Genomic DNA, 16,978 nt, shown 5'->3' on the forward strand with positions numbered 1-16,978 from the left:
TTATTAGTGCTTTGTAGAAAAAGGTGATATATTCCTTCTAACAGAAAAATTGAGTAAGGTTCAAAAATATAGAATTAGTTACATTTTATTTTCTTTCCAATAGAATCAAAGTTGAGAATTCATGGCCCTTTTAGGAGATGACCAAGTTGAGCCAGAAGGAGGGGTCAAATAAATCACGGAGTCCCTTGCACCCACAAGAAATCTAAATCCAGCCTGCTTTGAATTCCTTTGACTCTTATCTACCGCCAACTAGTTTTAACCATTAATAGTTCAGATTCTTGTAGAGAGAAGATACAATAAACCCATATATTCATTTGAACTGCTTGGGGTCCTGTTTTCCTGCACTTAATAGCCGTCCAATACTATATCTAGCAGCTCAGGCAGCGTGGCCAGTAGAGTGAGGGATATTTGAAATTGTAGTGTAATAACATCTGGTGAGCCACAGATTCCCCCATCCATGCTATAGAATATTTCATGAAATAAATCTGAACTCCATGCTATTTAAAATCACTGAATGTAAGCTATAATATATACTGTATGGTAACCTATTTCAACAGCACATCAATAGAACTTGATAGAATTAGCTAATAATAGACCAATCGATTATTTCTGCAGCAGACTACAGATCATAATAATGTTGCTACTCAATGAATGCACCACAATAATGAAGGGATTAAGTGCTGTTCAATATCTTGGAGACCATAGCAATTAATACAATTATGTGGGGTTGGAAATTATCTTCCTCTTGCAATACCAAGCCAGCAGTCACACGAATTCACTGCAAAAGTTTTGCTAGTGGCATTTTCTCAAACAGCAAAAAAGCAGTTATATTTTGATTTTTGAATTTGAATTTCCCCAATTATAGTAGGTATCAAAAACTAGATAAAATGTTTCACAAAACCTAGAAGTTCTCTACTCTTGATCTTTTGCTTTTGTTGCTTAATATAATGTTCATAGGTTTCTGCAATCCAAATATGTATTCTAACAGAAAATAATTACAATGCACTCTCCTCTCTAACCAACAGGAAGATGTTAAGCCACAACACTCAATTCTCACAAATACTGAGCTGCTTAAAAATTATCTCCCAGAGTTGGAGATAAGCCAAAACATGCTACATTGTTATTCTGGAAATATTTTTAGTATACTTTGCTAAAGTATCGCTCTATTGACTACATTGCCTATGACTGTACATAGCTGTAGGCCAGCAATATTGGGGTGTTAAGTTTTTCTTCCCTTAGCTTAGATCCTGAGAACAGGAAAAGTAAGAAATGATTTATTAAGGTAGTTTTAATTGTTTAGGCATTTAAAATCAAAACTAGTATTTTAAACTGGACCCCAAAACAAATTCTTGATCTATAAATGTATTTTCTTTGTTTGTATATTCTTCTTTACTGGCTTCACTTAACTGCAAACATCTGCAGTCTGGAAAACTCAGATTATCAACACAGAGGACATCACAATATATTCTGGTGTCAGAGTTGCTTTGCAGAGTAAGATGGGTGGCATATCAATTAATTTGAATGAATGAATGAATGAATGAATGAATGAATGAATGAATGAACAAACGTATGTATGTATGTAGTTTGGGTATACATTATAACTTCTCAAGTTGATGTAACATCAAACTGGAAAAAGCCATTCCTAGCTACAGCTACCATGTCATCACCCAGGAATAAGCTTCAGTCTAGAATCTTTCCTAACTATAGTTTTCTTCTTTTGTCCATTTCCCAAAGGCACCTTTTTATGTCCAACCACCTGGTTGTATTTTCCCAGTCTTTTTACCTGGGAACTTTACTCATTCTCTTCAACAGCTTTCTGTTCTGACAACTATGCCCAATTATGCAGCAGTTTACAGTTGTTATTGAGATGTGTTAAAACTGCAGGTCCCTCATTCCTGTATTCAATATTGACTAGAGATCCGAAAGTAGCGGTCAACATATTTGATAGAGAACTACTTTCAAGCACATTAAAATATCTGTGATTTATTTACATTATTTAAATTTCTTGGAATTTAAAGGCATTTGAAAAAATATCTGACCGTAATAGGATCACCAGGGCCCTGAAGAAACAGGTTCTGTTCAACATCGAACCCCTTACAGTATAGATCTCTCTCTCTCTCTATTCGTATATTGCTGATTGCAAATGCTAATACAACATTATCCAGACAAATTAAAGATGAAACAAAATAGACAAGATTACTTTATTTGGAACAGAGCATTTCATGTCTTATCCACTAGATGGTGTAAAATACTTGTAAGATGACATACAAGCTTCTGCTAGAGGAAAAACTATGTGAGCATAGCTGGGGAAAAGAGGTCTTGATTCATGGTTCAAACATGTAACTAATATTGTCCCTATCATGTTTCATCTGAGAATATTTTTATCGTACATTTCTAAAAATATCAGCCTTGATCTAAAAAGCTGCTAGTTAATTGCAGAATACACAAATAACAGGTGTCATCATAATCATTGTCATGATTATCATCCCAAATTACTCCATCTCAGGATGAACCCCTGCCTTCTCCTTAGGGAGAAGATGACTGGCTCAAAGTCAGCCAGTTGGCTTTGTGCCTAAGGCAGGAATGGAACTCATTGGTCTCTCAGCCTCTAGATCAGGGCATTTAATATTGTATTATAGGTTGTGTATACATATTCATATATTAGTTTGTGTATGTACAGAGTATGCATTTTCAGGAGCCATATTTGATTGCACAATACACTAAGTCATCCTCTTAATTCTATTTTTAATGTGCTATAAACCAGTGGTTACATAAAGGTAACGGTTTCCCCTATCCAGTCATATCCAACCCTAAGGGGCAGTGCTCATCTTCATTTCTGAGGGATTAAGCGTTGTCCGAAGACACTTCTGTGGTCATGTGGCCAGCATAACTATATGCCAAGGCACACAGAACATTGTTACCTTCCCACTGAAGTGGTACCTATTTATTTACTCATATTTGTATACTTTTGAGAACTGCTAGGCTGGCAGGAGCTAGGAAAGTAATGGGAGTTCATGTGATGCTCAAGTTTCAATTCCAGACTGTCTGCTTTTCAGCTGACAAGCTCAGCCTCTTTAATTGCTGAACCATCACTCTCACTTCTAGTGGTTAGATAGGAACATCTGATTTTTAATTCAACAATGGTATTAACAGTGGCATACCAGTTGTTGTTGTTTTAACCTTCATACACTTATTGAAATTATTGTAAAGCTGCTCACCTCTAGTAGCCATGGCTTGAGTTTCTTGTCCAGCAGAATGTCAAATCCCAGCACTTCAAAGCAAACGCTGTCACTTCCAGGGGGTTGCCCTGGTCTACACATACGATAAGCATGAAGGACATGTGGCTCTGCTACTATAAGTGTCTTCACAACTAACTCCTGGGAGATTGTGCAAAAGATAAGAACAGCAGACTAGCATCATTGTGTTTATTTGAATTTTACAGAAAACCATTACGTTAAAACAGCAAAATATGATGCTCTAACAAAATAAGAACCAATTGATTGTTGGCTGTAGTCTAAATCACAAAAAATCAAGCAGAAATAATATTTAGGATCTAATCAGGACTGCCAAAGTATTATAATAATTTGTTCTAAACATTATTCAGTTCACCTGGGGGTGGGGGATCTGGTATTTTGCCCATTTCCCCTCTCTGACATAATGACAAGATTCTACACATCAGGGGTCCCCAACCACCGGGCCCCGGACCGGTACCGGGCCGTGGAACATTTTCTACCGGGCCGTCGGTTTGCTGGGCGCCGCCATCTTGTTTTGATGAGAAAGTGCTTCTGGGTGAGCTTTTCCAGTTGGAAAGCGGCGTTTGGGTCCTGAAGGAATCCTCGCGCCTTAGTTTCATTGAAGGGGGGGGGGGCGGCTTCGAACGAAACTAAGGTGCGAGGATTCTTTCAGCACCCAAGGCAAGGCGAGCCGAGCGACCGTCCCGAAGCCATCCCGAAGCCATCCCAAAGCCCATTGACAAAGGTACAAAGGAGGAGTTGAAGGTGGCGGGGAGAAGCGGGGGACAGCTGGCTGGCGGGTCGCTCAGCTCGCCTTGCCTTGTCATGCGTGCTGATGCCGGTACCGGGCCACGGATCATTTTGTGATGCCAGTACCGGGCTGTGGCACAAAAAAGGTTGGGGGCCACTGCTACACATAACACTTCTGTCTTTTAGTAATTTCACCATATAAAAAAAATTAAATAAGAATTTCAGTTGCATGCATCAAAATCCATATTATGTCCTGGTCCAAGAGGAACTGTACAGAGCATTGCCACTATGATGACCAAACACAGAACAGCTATTGCATATTAGTTTTCTCTTACTGAAATATCATTCCAGAATTTGGAAACGTCAAGGTGATTTGTTTGCAGAAACTCAGTAAACCACTTTATAGAGCGCTTACTGCCTTTGTCTTCTGTTTCATCCCGTTCAAAATGCTCATTATGCTTATTCACAGAGTAGTTGGTCAGATGCATATACAACTGGCTCTGAAACAAAAATCAGAATGTGATTTCTAAGGGACAAGTAGAGAAAGAGAGTTTACAGTTCTATTTAAAGAGAAACTTCATGAAGATGATGCTAATGAAGCAGTTTTTTTACACTGCAGAAAAGATACAGCATTGCTCAACAATGATTTACAAAAGATAAATATAAAAAAGATGAGTATTGTAATCAGTTGTGATATCAAATAAAATGACAGAACAAGTGTGCATACAGATTTGTTTAGTTTTTTTAAAAGTTAAATAATATGGAATACAACAGAAGAATAAAAAATATGCATGATATGGGGGTGAATCAACCTTGTAGTTTTTTTCTTGATACAGAATAGTATTTACCTAATTTATTTGTTGTTTATTTATCTTATTTGTTTATTTATCTTGTTTATTTATCTAATAAAAATACCAAAGTTGGAAATTCAGGATAGACAAAAGGAAAAACATCTATTCAAATTTGCTAGCATACAATTGGGTAAAATGAATAAACTGATGAAGAATACATCTTTCTAATCATGAAATCTCTGAATTGTCCCCAGGATCAAAGGCTAAACATAATCCCATGGAGAGTTCTAAAGGAAATGAATTTGCTAGACTCTTTTTAAATCAGTGATTAGGACTGAACATGGAACCGAGAAGCACTAGTCACACATCCACGTTGGTTGTGGATGAATATTGTGGACCCATTCTGGCCTTTTTAGGCCTCTCAGCAGGTTCTGATACCCTCAACTATTGTATTCTTCTGACTCTCAACTCAACAGAAATTAAAAACAAAGCCAAATATAATCATTCCAAAACAATTTCTCTTGCAATCAATGCCTAGCTGTTCACTATTACAATACATACCGTAGGTTTGCCTAAGCATATATTATTGCACTATTTTTATTCACCTAACTTTTACTTACCAGATTTGATTCATTGGGTGGATGATATTTCTCTGTGCCCATTCTCACTAATCCATCATGATATAAAAATATTTTAAGTGGATCACATGAAGTTACCAGAATGTACACCCTTAAATCAAATTTGTAACCTTCCATAAGGAAGGGCTTGTCAAGATATTCTTGAACTATGAGGTGGTCCTGGGAATGAAGTTTTTCTGCATTTCTGACAAGGGAGATCCTGATAAAAGGCAAAAAAGAAAAACTGAAGACTTTTCATTCCGGCTAATTATTTATTAAAAAAAAATAATGTCCCTTAAATACGTAGTAAGATACTGGTTTCATTTGTTTTAAGCTAGGTCTATCAAACCTAACTTCTTAGGCATGTACACCAAATCTATTATACTGTATAGTTTACCATGTATTTGAATACCTCTCAAGCTATAATTATTGTGCAGTTACATAAATTAGTTTAATAAATAAATAAATAAATAAACAGATTATTACAGGTAGTCCTCACTTAATGATTACTCATTCAGCAACTGCTCAAACTTACAACAATGCTGAATGAGTGATAGTTACAATTGTACCTTGTAGTTACAGCTTTTAAAGCAACCTGCAGTCAGGTGATTGTGATTAATGACTTTCCCTGCCAACTTTCCATAAGCAAAGTCAATGGGGAATCTAACAGGAAGTTGGAAATTGTGGTCATGTGGTGTGCTTGTGGTCCTTACTTAATGACAGCACTGGGACAGTCAGAGCTATTATCATTAAGCAACAAAGTTACTTGGGTTTTGTTTTTTTTATAGCTACATGCCTTAAGGATAGAGTTTCCAGTCCCAGTTAGCGTTGTTAAGCATGGACTACCTCTATACGGAAACAAAACTAACAAATCCAGTCCACTATTTGGAAGGAAATGTTTGTTGCCAGTTTAGTAGCAACAGCCTGCTTACTGTCCTTGTTTTTAATGAATAGCATTTTTAGAAAGTCAATATCTAATTATAATTCCAGTAATATAAACAAGTGTCCTCATGTGGAAGAATTGGGTTACCACCGCACCTACCCATGTCCCATGGCCCCATTAGCTGGTTTGACTATGAACGTTTTCTGTCGGCGTTTTCTTTTAAGTTCTTTTACATAGTTCTGGAACTGGGTAAACTCTGCTGGAAAAATCCACGTCCGAGGAATGAAACTATATTCCTGTGGCTGAGATTTGATCATTCTGGAAAAAAAACAGAAGAACAAAAAAAAAAATCCAGTGCATTTTCATATCTGCGGTTTCAATCTGATTTAATTCAGTGTTTAGCAGTAGCAAACTGGACAAAGAAAAACATATTCATATATTGTATACTTAGAAGTTATATAAAGGTAGTCCTCAATTTACGATCACAATTGAGCCCAATATCTCTGTTGCTAAGTGAGATGGTTGTTAGGAGAGTTTTGCCCCGTTTTACAACCTTTCTTGATGCCATTGTTAAGTTAGTAACACGGTTGTTGTGAATCAGGCATTCCCATTGACTTTGCTTGAGAAAAGGTCACGAAAGGTGATGACATGACCCCAAAATACTGCAACTGTCATAAATATGAGTCAGCTGCCAAGCATCTGAATTTTGATCACATGACCACGGGGGATGCTGCAAAGGTGGCAAGTGTGAAAAACAGTCACAAGTCACTTTTTCCAGTGCCCTTGTAACTTTGGTCACCAAACAAAGGATTGTAAACCGAGGACTACCTTAGTTTAATGGCATTTATCACCACATATATTTTGGATTGCCATTGAAATGGTTTATTGGAAGCCATAACTCAACAGGATAGGTGCCAAAATTAAGATTATCCAACAGTACATATTACCATTGTAAGATCTGAATTTCGGTGTGTGTTGTTACTTCAGTAAATCTGCATAATCTCTTTTTGTTCAAAATGTGACCTTCACACTCAGAATCTTTCCCAACAACTGAGATGGAAACTTTAGGAACAAAACTGTATGTTAAATTGCTTACAATTTATTTGTACTCCCTTAAAAGAGACGGAAAAATATGAAAAGATTGTTCTAAGAATTACCACAGAAATGAAAGGTATAAATAAGGATCTTCATATTCCCCAAAGGTTGTACTAAAGAAATGTTGATTCAAGTCAGGTACTACTATTATATTCGTCACTTTACAATAAATAGAATGCAAAGCAAAACAAGAAGAAAACCATAACAACTTTCCTGTCATTCTTTTAATTTGCCTGAGAGATTATATACAATTACTAATCGCTTATATGGGTACAAAAAACTTGCAAAAATGGCCATCTGCAGATCCAGGATTGGAGCCAAGAGTGTCAGGGTCTGTGTACAATAGAGAGCCTGTTACAAAAGCAACTAGCTAATTGTGGAAAGAACACTTCAAAATGAAAACAGAAAAACCCACAACCATCATGGCAATTTTTATAATTGTGCTTACAGTTATTATAGATCTCAAGTAATGGCAGTACTGTGGTTCAGGATTGTGGAATTGCCTTATTGCCTTGCTTAATCACACAGCACAGTGATTTTTTATTTATTTATTTTTATTTTTGATACAGGTAGTTCTCAAGCTACCACTGTAACGGAGCCTGCTCATCACGATCGTAACTGGTAACGATTGTAAAACGGTTGATCACATAACCAACCTAATTTGGTGGTTATTAGGTTGTTAAGTGAACCAGTGGTTGTTATGAGTACCATTTTGTGGAAAAAAAATAGTAGGGAATGCCATTTTTCGCAAAACCATCATAAAATGCAGGTGTGTGATCGCAAGATACTGCAGACAGCCATAAATGCAGCCTAAATGTCAAGCCTCCAAAGCACAGTCATGTGACCATGAGGGAGAAAATGACTATCAAAACTTTGAATCTGGGTCGTAAGTCTCTCTCACATGCACACACACATGCCCCATAAGCCCGTCAGAACTTTGGACACTTGTAAGTCAAGGACAACCTGTTCTCTTAATGTCACATGTATAGTCAAACTAAGATTAGGCTCATATCTTCACCCCACCAATTGATCCTACTATTTGATGACTCGTATCCTAAATATCTGAAAAATGTGAACTGTATTTGATGTGGTAGAAACTGGTCAAAAAGTGATGAACAAAACGCCTTGTTTGCTGAAGTTAACACTTCAATACAGGTAGTCCTTGACTTACAACAGTTCATTTAGTGACCATTCGAAGTTACAAAGGCACTGAAAAAAGTGACTTATGACAATCTTTTCACACTACAGCATCCCCATAATCACATGATCAAAACTCAGATGCTTGCGACTGGTTCATATTTATGATGGCTGCAGTGTCCCGGGGTCATGTGATCACCTTTTGCGACCTTCTGACAAGCAGAGTCAATGGGGAAGCCAAATTCACTTAACAACCTTGCTACTAACATAACAATTGCAGTGGTTCACTTAACAACTGTGACAAGAAAGGCCGTAAAATTGAGCAAAACTCAATTTAACAAATGTCTCACTGAACAACAGAAATGTTGGCTTCAGTTGTGGTCGTAAGTCAAGGATTACCTGTAACTCTGAAGGTTGCTATTGAAAGTCAAGACTAGGTCTTCTCTAATCTGAGGCCCTCTGGATATATAAAATTATATCTTTCATGATCTCTTCTTGGGATCTCTTCTTCTTCAGCTGAGAATGCTCAAGAGATATATTTTGAAGGGTGCTATTTTGGGGAAGAGTGAGCTAGTTTTCCATGGGGTAACTGTTCTGTGGGCGTGGCTTGGTTGGTGTGGCTCCCCTTAATCTAGAGACAAACCCAATTGCGCAGAGGCTACAGGAAAAATTATTAATCAAACCTTCAAGTGAAATTAGAAGAGATCCTGAATCGGCCTAGGAGCTTTATCAGAAAACAGCCTAACTCTCACGAGGCTGAGCATAAACTGGGGAACGCTGTAATGGAGCCACGTGATGGAAGGAGGAGCGTTCTTCAGTAATTAAGCTCAGCCTACAACAGCACAGACTGAAGCACCTCCCACTCTCTGGATGATCCGAGCAGTTCTAAGGAGAATCTCCATTTCCATCCCACCCCGCTAACCTGCTTTCCAGCTCCATTCTCCTGTGCAGGGCAACAAAAGAAGACCCAGCCGATCAACTGGGACTCAGGAGGCAGAGAATAGATGGGGGCAGGGCCAGTCAGAGGTGGTATTTGCCAGTTTTCCAAACTACTCAAAATTTCTACTACCAGTTCTCCAGAACTGGTCAGAACCTGCTGAATACCACCACTGGGAATATGGGATGCTTTCTTCATACAACTAAATCCGTTTTCTATTTGGGAGGAAATCCTGTTAAGCTGCAAAAGTCCTAGATGAAAGGGGAGGGGAGAGAAAAGAAACCTCATTCTACAGAGCCCCTTCTGTTTTTCCAGGAACCTGGAAAACAGACAATTCAAGTATCAAACAAAGAAGCATTCGTGCAGGCTTGTCTTCCCTTGGTTTAAGGCGTTAATAATGCTCAATTAATTGGTTCAAGCTCTTTTTGAAATGACAACTAAAGTGATTAATGTCGGAACTTTTTTTCTGCTTGCTGAGCACTGAAAGTATTGATATGAATGCTTCCCTCTTATTATACTATATGTTTTAGGACAGAGAAGAGCAAGCCCACAGGCAATAGGTTGCATGACTACCTAGCCCATTTCTATACCATGCTGCCCTGCCCAAAGTTCCTGAGATCACACCACTGAAATGTATTTATTTTTATCCCTATATTATTTTTTATAAATAGCTCGAGGTAGCGAACATACCTAATACTCCTTTCTCCTCCTATTTTCTCTCCACAAACAACCCTGTGAGGTGAGTTAGGGCGAGTAAAAGTGATTGACCCAAAGTCACCAGGCCAACTTTAGTTTAGTTTACTTTATTGTCATTGCACCTTGTACAACGAAATCAAACACCATCTTCAGTGCACATCATGACCATGACCATGACCATGAAAATAAACACAAACACACCTCCTTCACCCTTCACACATTGAACCGGAAACCCCCGACACCACACCAACACTGCACTATACAGCAAAACTCAAAAGACCTACTGCCCTGGGACAAAAGCTGTTTTTCAGCCTATTTTTCCTTGTTTTTATTATTCTGTACCATCTGCCAAATGGTAATAGTTCAAAAAAAGGGTTCCCAGGATGAGATGGATCTTTGAAACTGTTTTGAACTTTCATAAGGCAGCAGGAGCTATAAAGCTCTTCCAAAGAGGGGAGAGAGCAACCAATAATCTTCTGGAGTGCTGTCCTATCTGCCACTGTGCAATTGGCAAATCATACAGAGGTGCAGTTTATTAAAATGCTCTCTATGGTGCAGTGGTAGAAGGTCAACCAGCAGTTTTTCATTCAGTTGTTGTTTTCTGAGAAGTCTCAGGTAGTATAATCTCTGCTGGGCCCTTTTGACCAGGGCTGCAATGTGAGCACCTCAGGTCAGGTCCTCTTTTATGGTAACACCCAGAAACTTAAAACTGGCCATTTGCTTCACTCGGTCTCCATTGATAAGCAAGGGCTGGATGTCTGATCTGCTCCTTCTATAATCCACAATAAGCTCCTTGGTCTTATTGGTGTCGAGAACCAAGTTATTGTCTCCACACCACGAAAGCAACCAGTCTACCTCATCTCGGTAGGCAGACTCATCTCCCCCGGAGATAAGGCAGGTCTAGAACTCAGAGTCTCCTGGTTTCTAGCCTGGTGCTTAGACCAAACTGGCTAGCAAAATTGCTGATTTTCAGTTTGACTTTGTTTTCAAAGTAATGTTTAAAATAGATGTGTTAACCTCTACTAATCCTAATCTATTTATTACTATTTTAAAAAAAAAAAAAAATGAGAATTAAGAGTTATATTACATGCACAAACATACACACACACCATGATTATAGCTGAAATCAGTATAAAGCAGCTTTTTGAAAATCTAATTATGCTTCTCTGCTACCTTGGTAAAAATTTCATAAATATGAAAGAGATGAGGGGGGAAAAGGCATTATCCTTTATGCTGGTAAATTTAATAGTTGAGTGTTGTCTAGCGACTCTCAGCATAAAGTAAAAATAAAATTAAGTATTCAAATGTATATAAATATGGATTGCATATTTACAACATAGACATATTTGAATAATTCCTTACAAGAAAACCTTTTTTCCAATTTGAAATATTTTCCTGTTGCCTATGAACGAACACAAAGAAAACATAATCAAACTGATTAAAAAAGTAACTTTTCCTGGATCAGGCTAAAAAGCCATCTTGTTTGCCATGCAGGCTAACTGGAAACCTTCAAGAAGTTTTAAGGCATAAAGCCGAGGTGGGAAACCATGGCCCCTTTATGACTTGTGGGCTTCAATTCCCAGCATTTTTGGCTCAGGAATTCTGGGAGTTGAAGTCCACAAGTCATAAAAGGGTTATCATTCTCCACCCAAGGCATAAAGCATGCAATTTTCTTGCATAGTTGCCCCTGAACTCACATCAAATGCCACTTATGGCAGCTGCTGGACATGTGGCTGCCCTGTAGCTATTGATAGATCCATCCTTCATAACTCTTTGGAAGAACCACCAAAGACTGGTAGAGGACCAGTTTATTTTGGACTTTAGGAACTGGATGACATTCAGGAACTACTAATGACTACTTAGATATCCAGTAAAAAAAAAAAACTTAGTAGCTATATTTAAATGTCTTAACCTGCATTGTAACCAACTGTTTTCCATTATTAAAAAAAAGAAAAATTACTTGGTCATGTTTCGTGCCAAGAAGTCCTTCCTACAGATTTCCCCCATTCCAGGAAAATGGTTGATTCTCTGGTTAAAACAAAAACAAAAGCAGAAGACACACATTAGACAGGAATTTCTGATACAAAGCTGATATATATTAAAGCTGAAGATCAGTCAATAACTGTAAGTCAAGATAATGTTATTAAATATATTCTGAAACTTCTGACGTTTAGTAAATAGTGTATTGACCAGAAATACATACAGGTAATGCTCACTAATCAACTTTCTCAATTTAGCAACCATTCAAAGTTACAATGTTTTTTTAAAAAAAACAGGTTTGCAACCAGTCCTCACATTTATGACCGTTGCAGCATACCAGTCTTTTGATCATGCTTTGGGTGCTCTGCAAGCAGCATGCATTTGCAGCCATCAGTGTCCTGCAGACATGTGACATTCTTGTGCTTCACAACCAGCTTCCAACAGGCAGTTAGGAGAATGGGAAAGTAAAATTGCTACGACATTGCCGTGCAATATCTTGCTTAATGACCATATTGGAAATGACATGGTCATACAATTTTCAACTTAGTAATTGTGGTGCTTAATGGCAGACTTGCCAATCCAAATTGTGACCCTTAAGTGGAGGAATACCTGTATGGGCTTCTTAGCAATCTTACATAGAGATGATTAATCTTTCTCTTTTTCTCTCAGTTTAAGAATTTGGTCCCAGATCACTGAAATCCTGAATAAACTATTGATTAGGAACACAAGGGCTCTTTGTTTCTTACTATTTCAAAAAGAAAAAAAAATCAAATTTGGAGTGGAGGAGAATGCAAATGAAGTAGGCATATTGCAAAATGCTAACATAGCAAGTGCTTTTGTTAGGATATTTCATTGGTACGACTCCCCCATCCAAACAAGAGGAAGAACAAAAACTAGATAATGTAAGAACCATTGGCTTACCGGAGGCCTCATACAACATAGTAGAATACTTTATTTACTTATGGAATTTATAAGGCTGCCCAACTCAAAATGTATGGTTCTGAATACAAATTTGAAAGACTGATGCATTGAGAACCAAATAACAAAGAGAAATGTATGAGACAGCTTGGAAGGTCTCCTTGACAGTAATGATCTGCTCAGCAGGAACTATTACTCTAAGATAGTCTAGCACATCTAATTAATATAGCCAAGAGATTTTAGCATAAATCTGTGTAAGTCTCCAGTAATCGAACTCTATTGATTGTGTCTTTAGCTTTGTCCTGCTAGATGGCAGTACCTAGCTAAAATTGGTTATCTCAAACCAACTAAGTACAGTCTGATCACTTGATAAGGATAACATTAGGGTTGTGGACTAGACAGTGAAATAAACACTCAGACACTATCCTAGAAGAAGACAAGGACAAACCATTTTTGTATCATTGCCAAGAAAACATAACCATGTCCATAAAAATACCAGAAATCTAGCTAACATCTATGATACCCTGTTCTAAATTGACTCATGTATAGAACTCAGTTCCAATTGTGACTGTCCATGCAATTTGATTTCTGCTAAAATGTGACAGGGCTCTGCTGCTATAGAGAAGTAATCTTGAAAAAAGATACACAGTGGTTATAAAAACATAAACTTGCCTGGGAAAACAGAAAGGGATAAGAAACTCAATATAACAATACCTTGACATTCTTTAGTATAAGAAGTGGGGACATAGAAAACCTATATCAATAAAGTATTAATATTTCTTGTGTTGTCTGTTTCCCAACTTAGACTATTTCAAAGAGTTGACAATTGTCTAAGCTATAAATACTAGAATCTTTGCCTGGAACTCTGAACCATACTTTGATCATACTTCTGCCAAATGTATTTATTGAAAATAGTTTGTTTTCAATTTTGAGCTAGGATTAATTGACCTGGACTACTAAGAGAAATCCTGAACATATAACAGTTTACTACTTTAATCAATGTCTCAGCGATTTCTGATTTTTACCTGGTAGTTCTGGAGATCTGCAATTTTTTCTTGCTGCACAGCACAGTCATTCCAGATAAGGTTTGCAGTCTCGTCATCATCCCGAGTCTTCGCAAATCCCATTTCGTCTATTGCTACCCGGACTACAAGACAGAAAGCGATACATGAAAATCAACAGAAACAATTAGATTTCTCAATATCCAGAGAACTAACCTTCATTTTCCAAATTTGGATGTATAGCAGATATTAGCCCACAACATTATTATTAAAATTACTGACATTATTCAGTTCACAATATGAATTTTGGTAGTTCTCAACTTACAAACATTTGTTTAGCGACTGTTCAAAGGTACAACACTGAAAAAAATGACGTATGACCGTTCCTTGCACCTTCTGATTGTGACAGCATCCTCACAGTCACATTGATCAAAAATCAGGGTTTTGGAAACTGGCATGTATTTATGAGGGCTGCAGCATACCTGGGTCATGTAATTGCCATTTGTGACCTTCACAGCTGGCTTCCAACAAGCAAAGTCAATGGGGATTTGCTCAACAACCGTATTAACAAGTAACTCAGTGATTTGCTTAATTGTGGCAAAAAAAAGTTGTAAAATTAGGCATGATTCACTTAAGAACTGTCTTGCTTAGCAACATAAAATTTTGGTTACAATTTTGGTCATAAATGAAGGATAATACATAATAATACTCCCTACTGTAGAAATATAATGATTGTGTGTTAGGTTAGGAGCAAATACTGGATTATAAAAGAAATATTAAGACTTTTTAGCTTTCAAAATAATTAAAACCTCCAATTGATTTTTACTTGAAACAGTAGGAATATGTTGACTCTGACAAGAGTTGACTTTATAAAGCTTTCTTAGTTGTTGCTTTTCTAACTAAATTTACATAATGGAAGATACAAGATATGATTCATTCTCTTCTTGGTTAATTATTGTGTGTTAATTGTTGTGTGTTAGGATTAGGGTTAGGGTTAGTTGTGTGTTAAGAGGCAATGTTTGTATTTTTCTTCATTTATGCCAACTAAAAAAATCAGACAAAATCTAAGTGATCACAACTATAGATAAGCAAAAGCAGAAAGCTGAAAGAATAGTAGATAATATTCAAGAACGCTGAATGGTTAACATTAAGGCTTAAATTGAAACAAAAAGAAAAAGAAAACCAAGGAATCTTGTCACATTTTGTATAAAAGTGATAATTATAGCAAAAATATGGTATTGACTGGAGAGATTATAACAGCACATCATAATCCTCCAATTAAAAACAAGATTTTCCCCAGGTGAAATGCTAAGTTCCAGTTAAATGTGCTCTCTTTTGTAATTCACGTGTAAAATTCATGTGAAATTGAATGACCATACTGAGCTTAATGCATTAGAATATTGAAAAATATTAGATGCTAGATGTCTACGGAGATGAAATGCACCTTTAGGGTTAACTGCTAGAGCAATTTACCAAGACAAAAAAAATACACTCTCCATCCACCTTTCTTTATTTTACCATAGGATTAAATGTAAATTAAATAGAATATGTAGCTTGATACCAATTTCATATTTTGTGCCAGCAATATTCGCAGTAATGGTTGCATGTTTTTTCTTCTCTCTGACTTTTCTCCTTATTGAGTTTTGGAAAGTTAGGCCTGAACTCAAAGTCAAAGACGTGGTTCCTTGGTTATCTGTTAAAAAAAAAAGGGTACAGTAAGTCATCACTATATACTTTTTTCAGCAAATTGAGAATACACAGAAAATCATTTTACCGTATGATCTTAAAAACATAGCAAAGTTAAACAAGCTGTTAAAAAACTTTTGAAATACCAATTATAAAATTTCAATTTGAAGTGACAATGCATCACACACATCGCTGAACTAATTTACAATCTTCTCAATCCTAGCAAAACTACCACATGATCCTTCTGCACTGTAAACATACAATCCTTGCCTAAACATATACCCGTAATGTGGTGTAATGTTTCAGATTTATTTCAAGAATGATATTTTAAAATGGCAGGGAGTACAAAAGCAACTCTTGCTTGCAACTCACTAAAACATCACCTGTTCCTTGGGTTTCCGCTGCAGCTAAATGAACTTGAAAGCAGATGCAGTTGTTTTAATAAACAAGTCAAGTTCTATGATTACATTTCTTTGTGTCCAAAGCAGTTGTTATGTAGGAAATATCAACACAGCATGGTCCCAATATGGAAGTAGCTTGATAAGTACTTAAAATCCATTGCTGTGCCCCCACCAATTTCCCTGTGTCTTTTTTAAAAACATAGAGAAGCGGCACCACCCCTAATGGGATTATACCTGGAGGTCCATTATCTAATCATGCATATAGTATTGCCAGGACTGAATAGAATACATAATATCTGAACTGCCCAAAAGTTGCTTGTTTAACCCAAAGTATAAGGTTTCTGTAATAAGGTAGCTTACCTCCTTCATTAGGCAAGGATGGCATTATATCTGGGATGCTGTAATTGGAGAGCTACACACAGTGAAGGAATTTAAGAGGCTTTCCAAGCCAATCTTCTTTTCATACCATTTCAGTTCAAGACTGCAGCAAAACCCAGATTTAAGAAAGGAAAACCACCTGTATTTAAGTAGAAATATGTCCCAATTACAAAGCATTCTTTGCAGATCAGTTTTTAGCATTCAGATTTTCATAAAATTTCTTTGAAAGACATCTTAAAATATGATGAAAGGGCAGATGAAGAATAAAATGTTTAGTTTCTTTATCTCATTTGCAGTAAACCCTGACGCAATCTTATAGAAAGACTCTAATTGGGGGAAGAGAACTTTTGAACACATGTACATTTCCTTGTGACGTTATTAGGCAGAAAAGATAAAAACCACTATATTGTTTTAGACCAAAATCCTGAATTTTTAATAATATGTAATGATTAATTTTAATAATGATATGTTTTAA

The 16,978-nt window shown here is 36.9% G+C and overlaps 1 protein-coding gene across 3 annotated transcripts in view; it reads right to left on the reverse strand.

Moving 5' to 3' along the window:
* TTLL7 (tubulin tyrosine ligase like 7) overlaps positions 1–16,978 on the reverse strand; it is an 80,714-nt gene that overhangs the window by 40,491 nt on the left and 23,245 nt on the right. For all 3 annotated transcript variants that reach the window (XR_015748621.1, XM_087960536.1, XM_026678451.2), the window contains exons 2-9: positions 16,486–16,642; positions 15,600–15,731; positions 14,063–14,184; positions 12,100–12,167; positions 6,434–6,592; positions 5,395–5,611; positions 4,319–4,483; positions 3,219–3,377 (exon numbers count right to left, since the gene is read on the reverse strand). Coding sequence is in view for 2 of the 3 variants with exons in the window: in XM_087960536.1 (XP_087816662.1) it covers positions 3,219–3,377; positions 4,319–4,483; positions 5,395–5,611; positions 6,434–6,592; positions 12,100–12,167; positions 14,063–14,184; positions 15,600–15,731; positions 16,486–16,510 (1,047 nt within the window). In the remaining variant the exon portion in view is untranslated. The remainder of the gene's footprint in view (positions 1–3,218; positions 3,378–4,318; positions 4,484–5,394; positions 5,612–6,433; positions 6,593–12,099; positions 12,168–14,062; positions 14,185–15,599; positions 15,732–16,485; positions 16,643–16,978) is intronic.

This window comes from Notechis scutatus, chromosome 3 (genome assembly GCF_049901735.1).
Source record: "Notechis scutatus isolate UNSWTSFEM ecotype Mainland chromosome 3, rNotScu1.2, whole genome shotgun sequence".
Taxonomy (NCBI): domain Eukaryota; kingdom Metazoa; phylum Chordata; class Lepidosauria; order Squamata; family Elapidae; genus Notechis; species Notechis scutatus.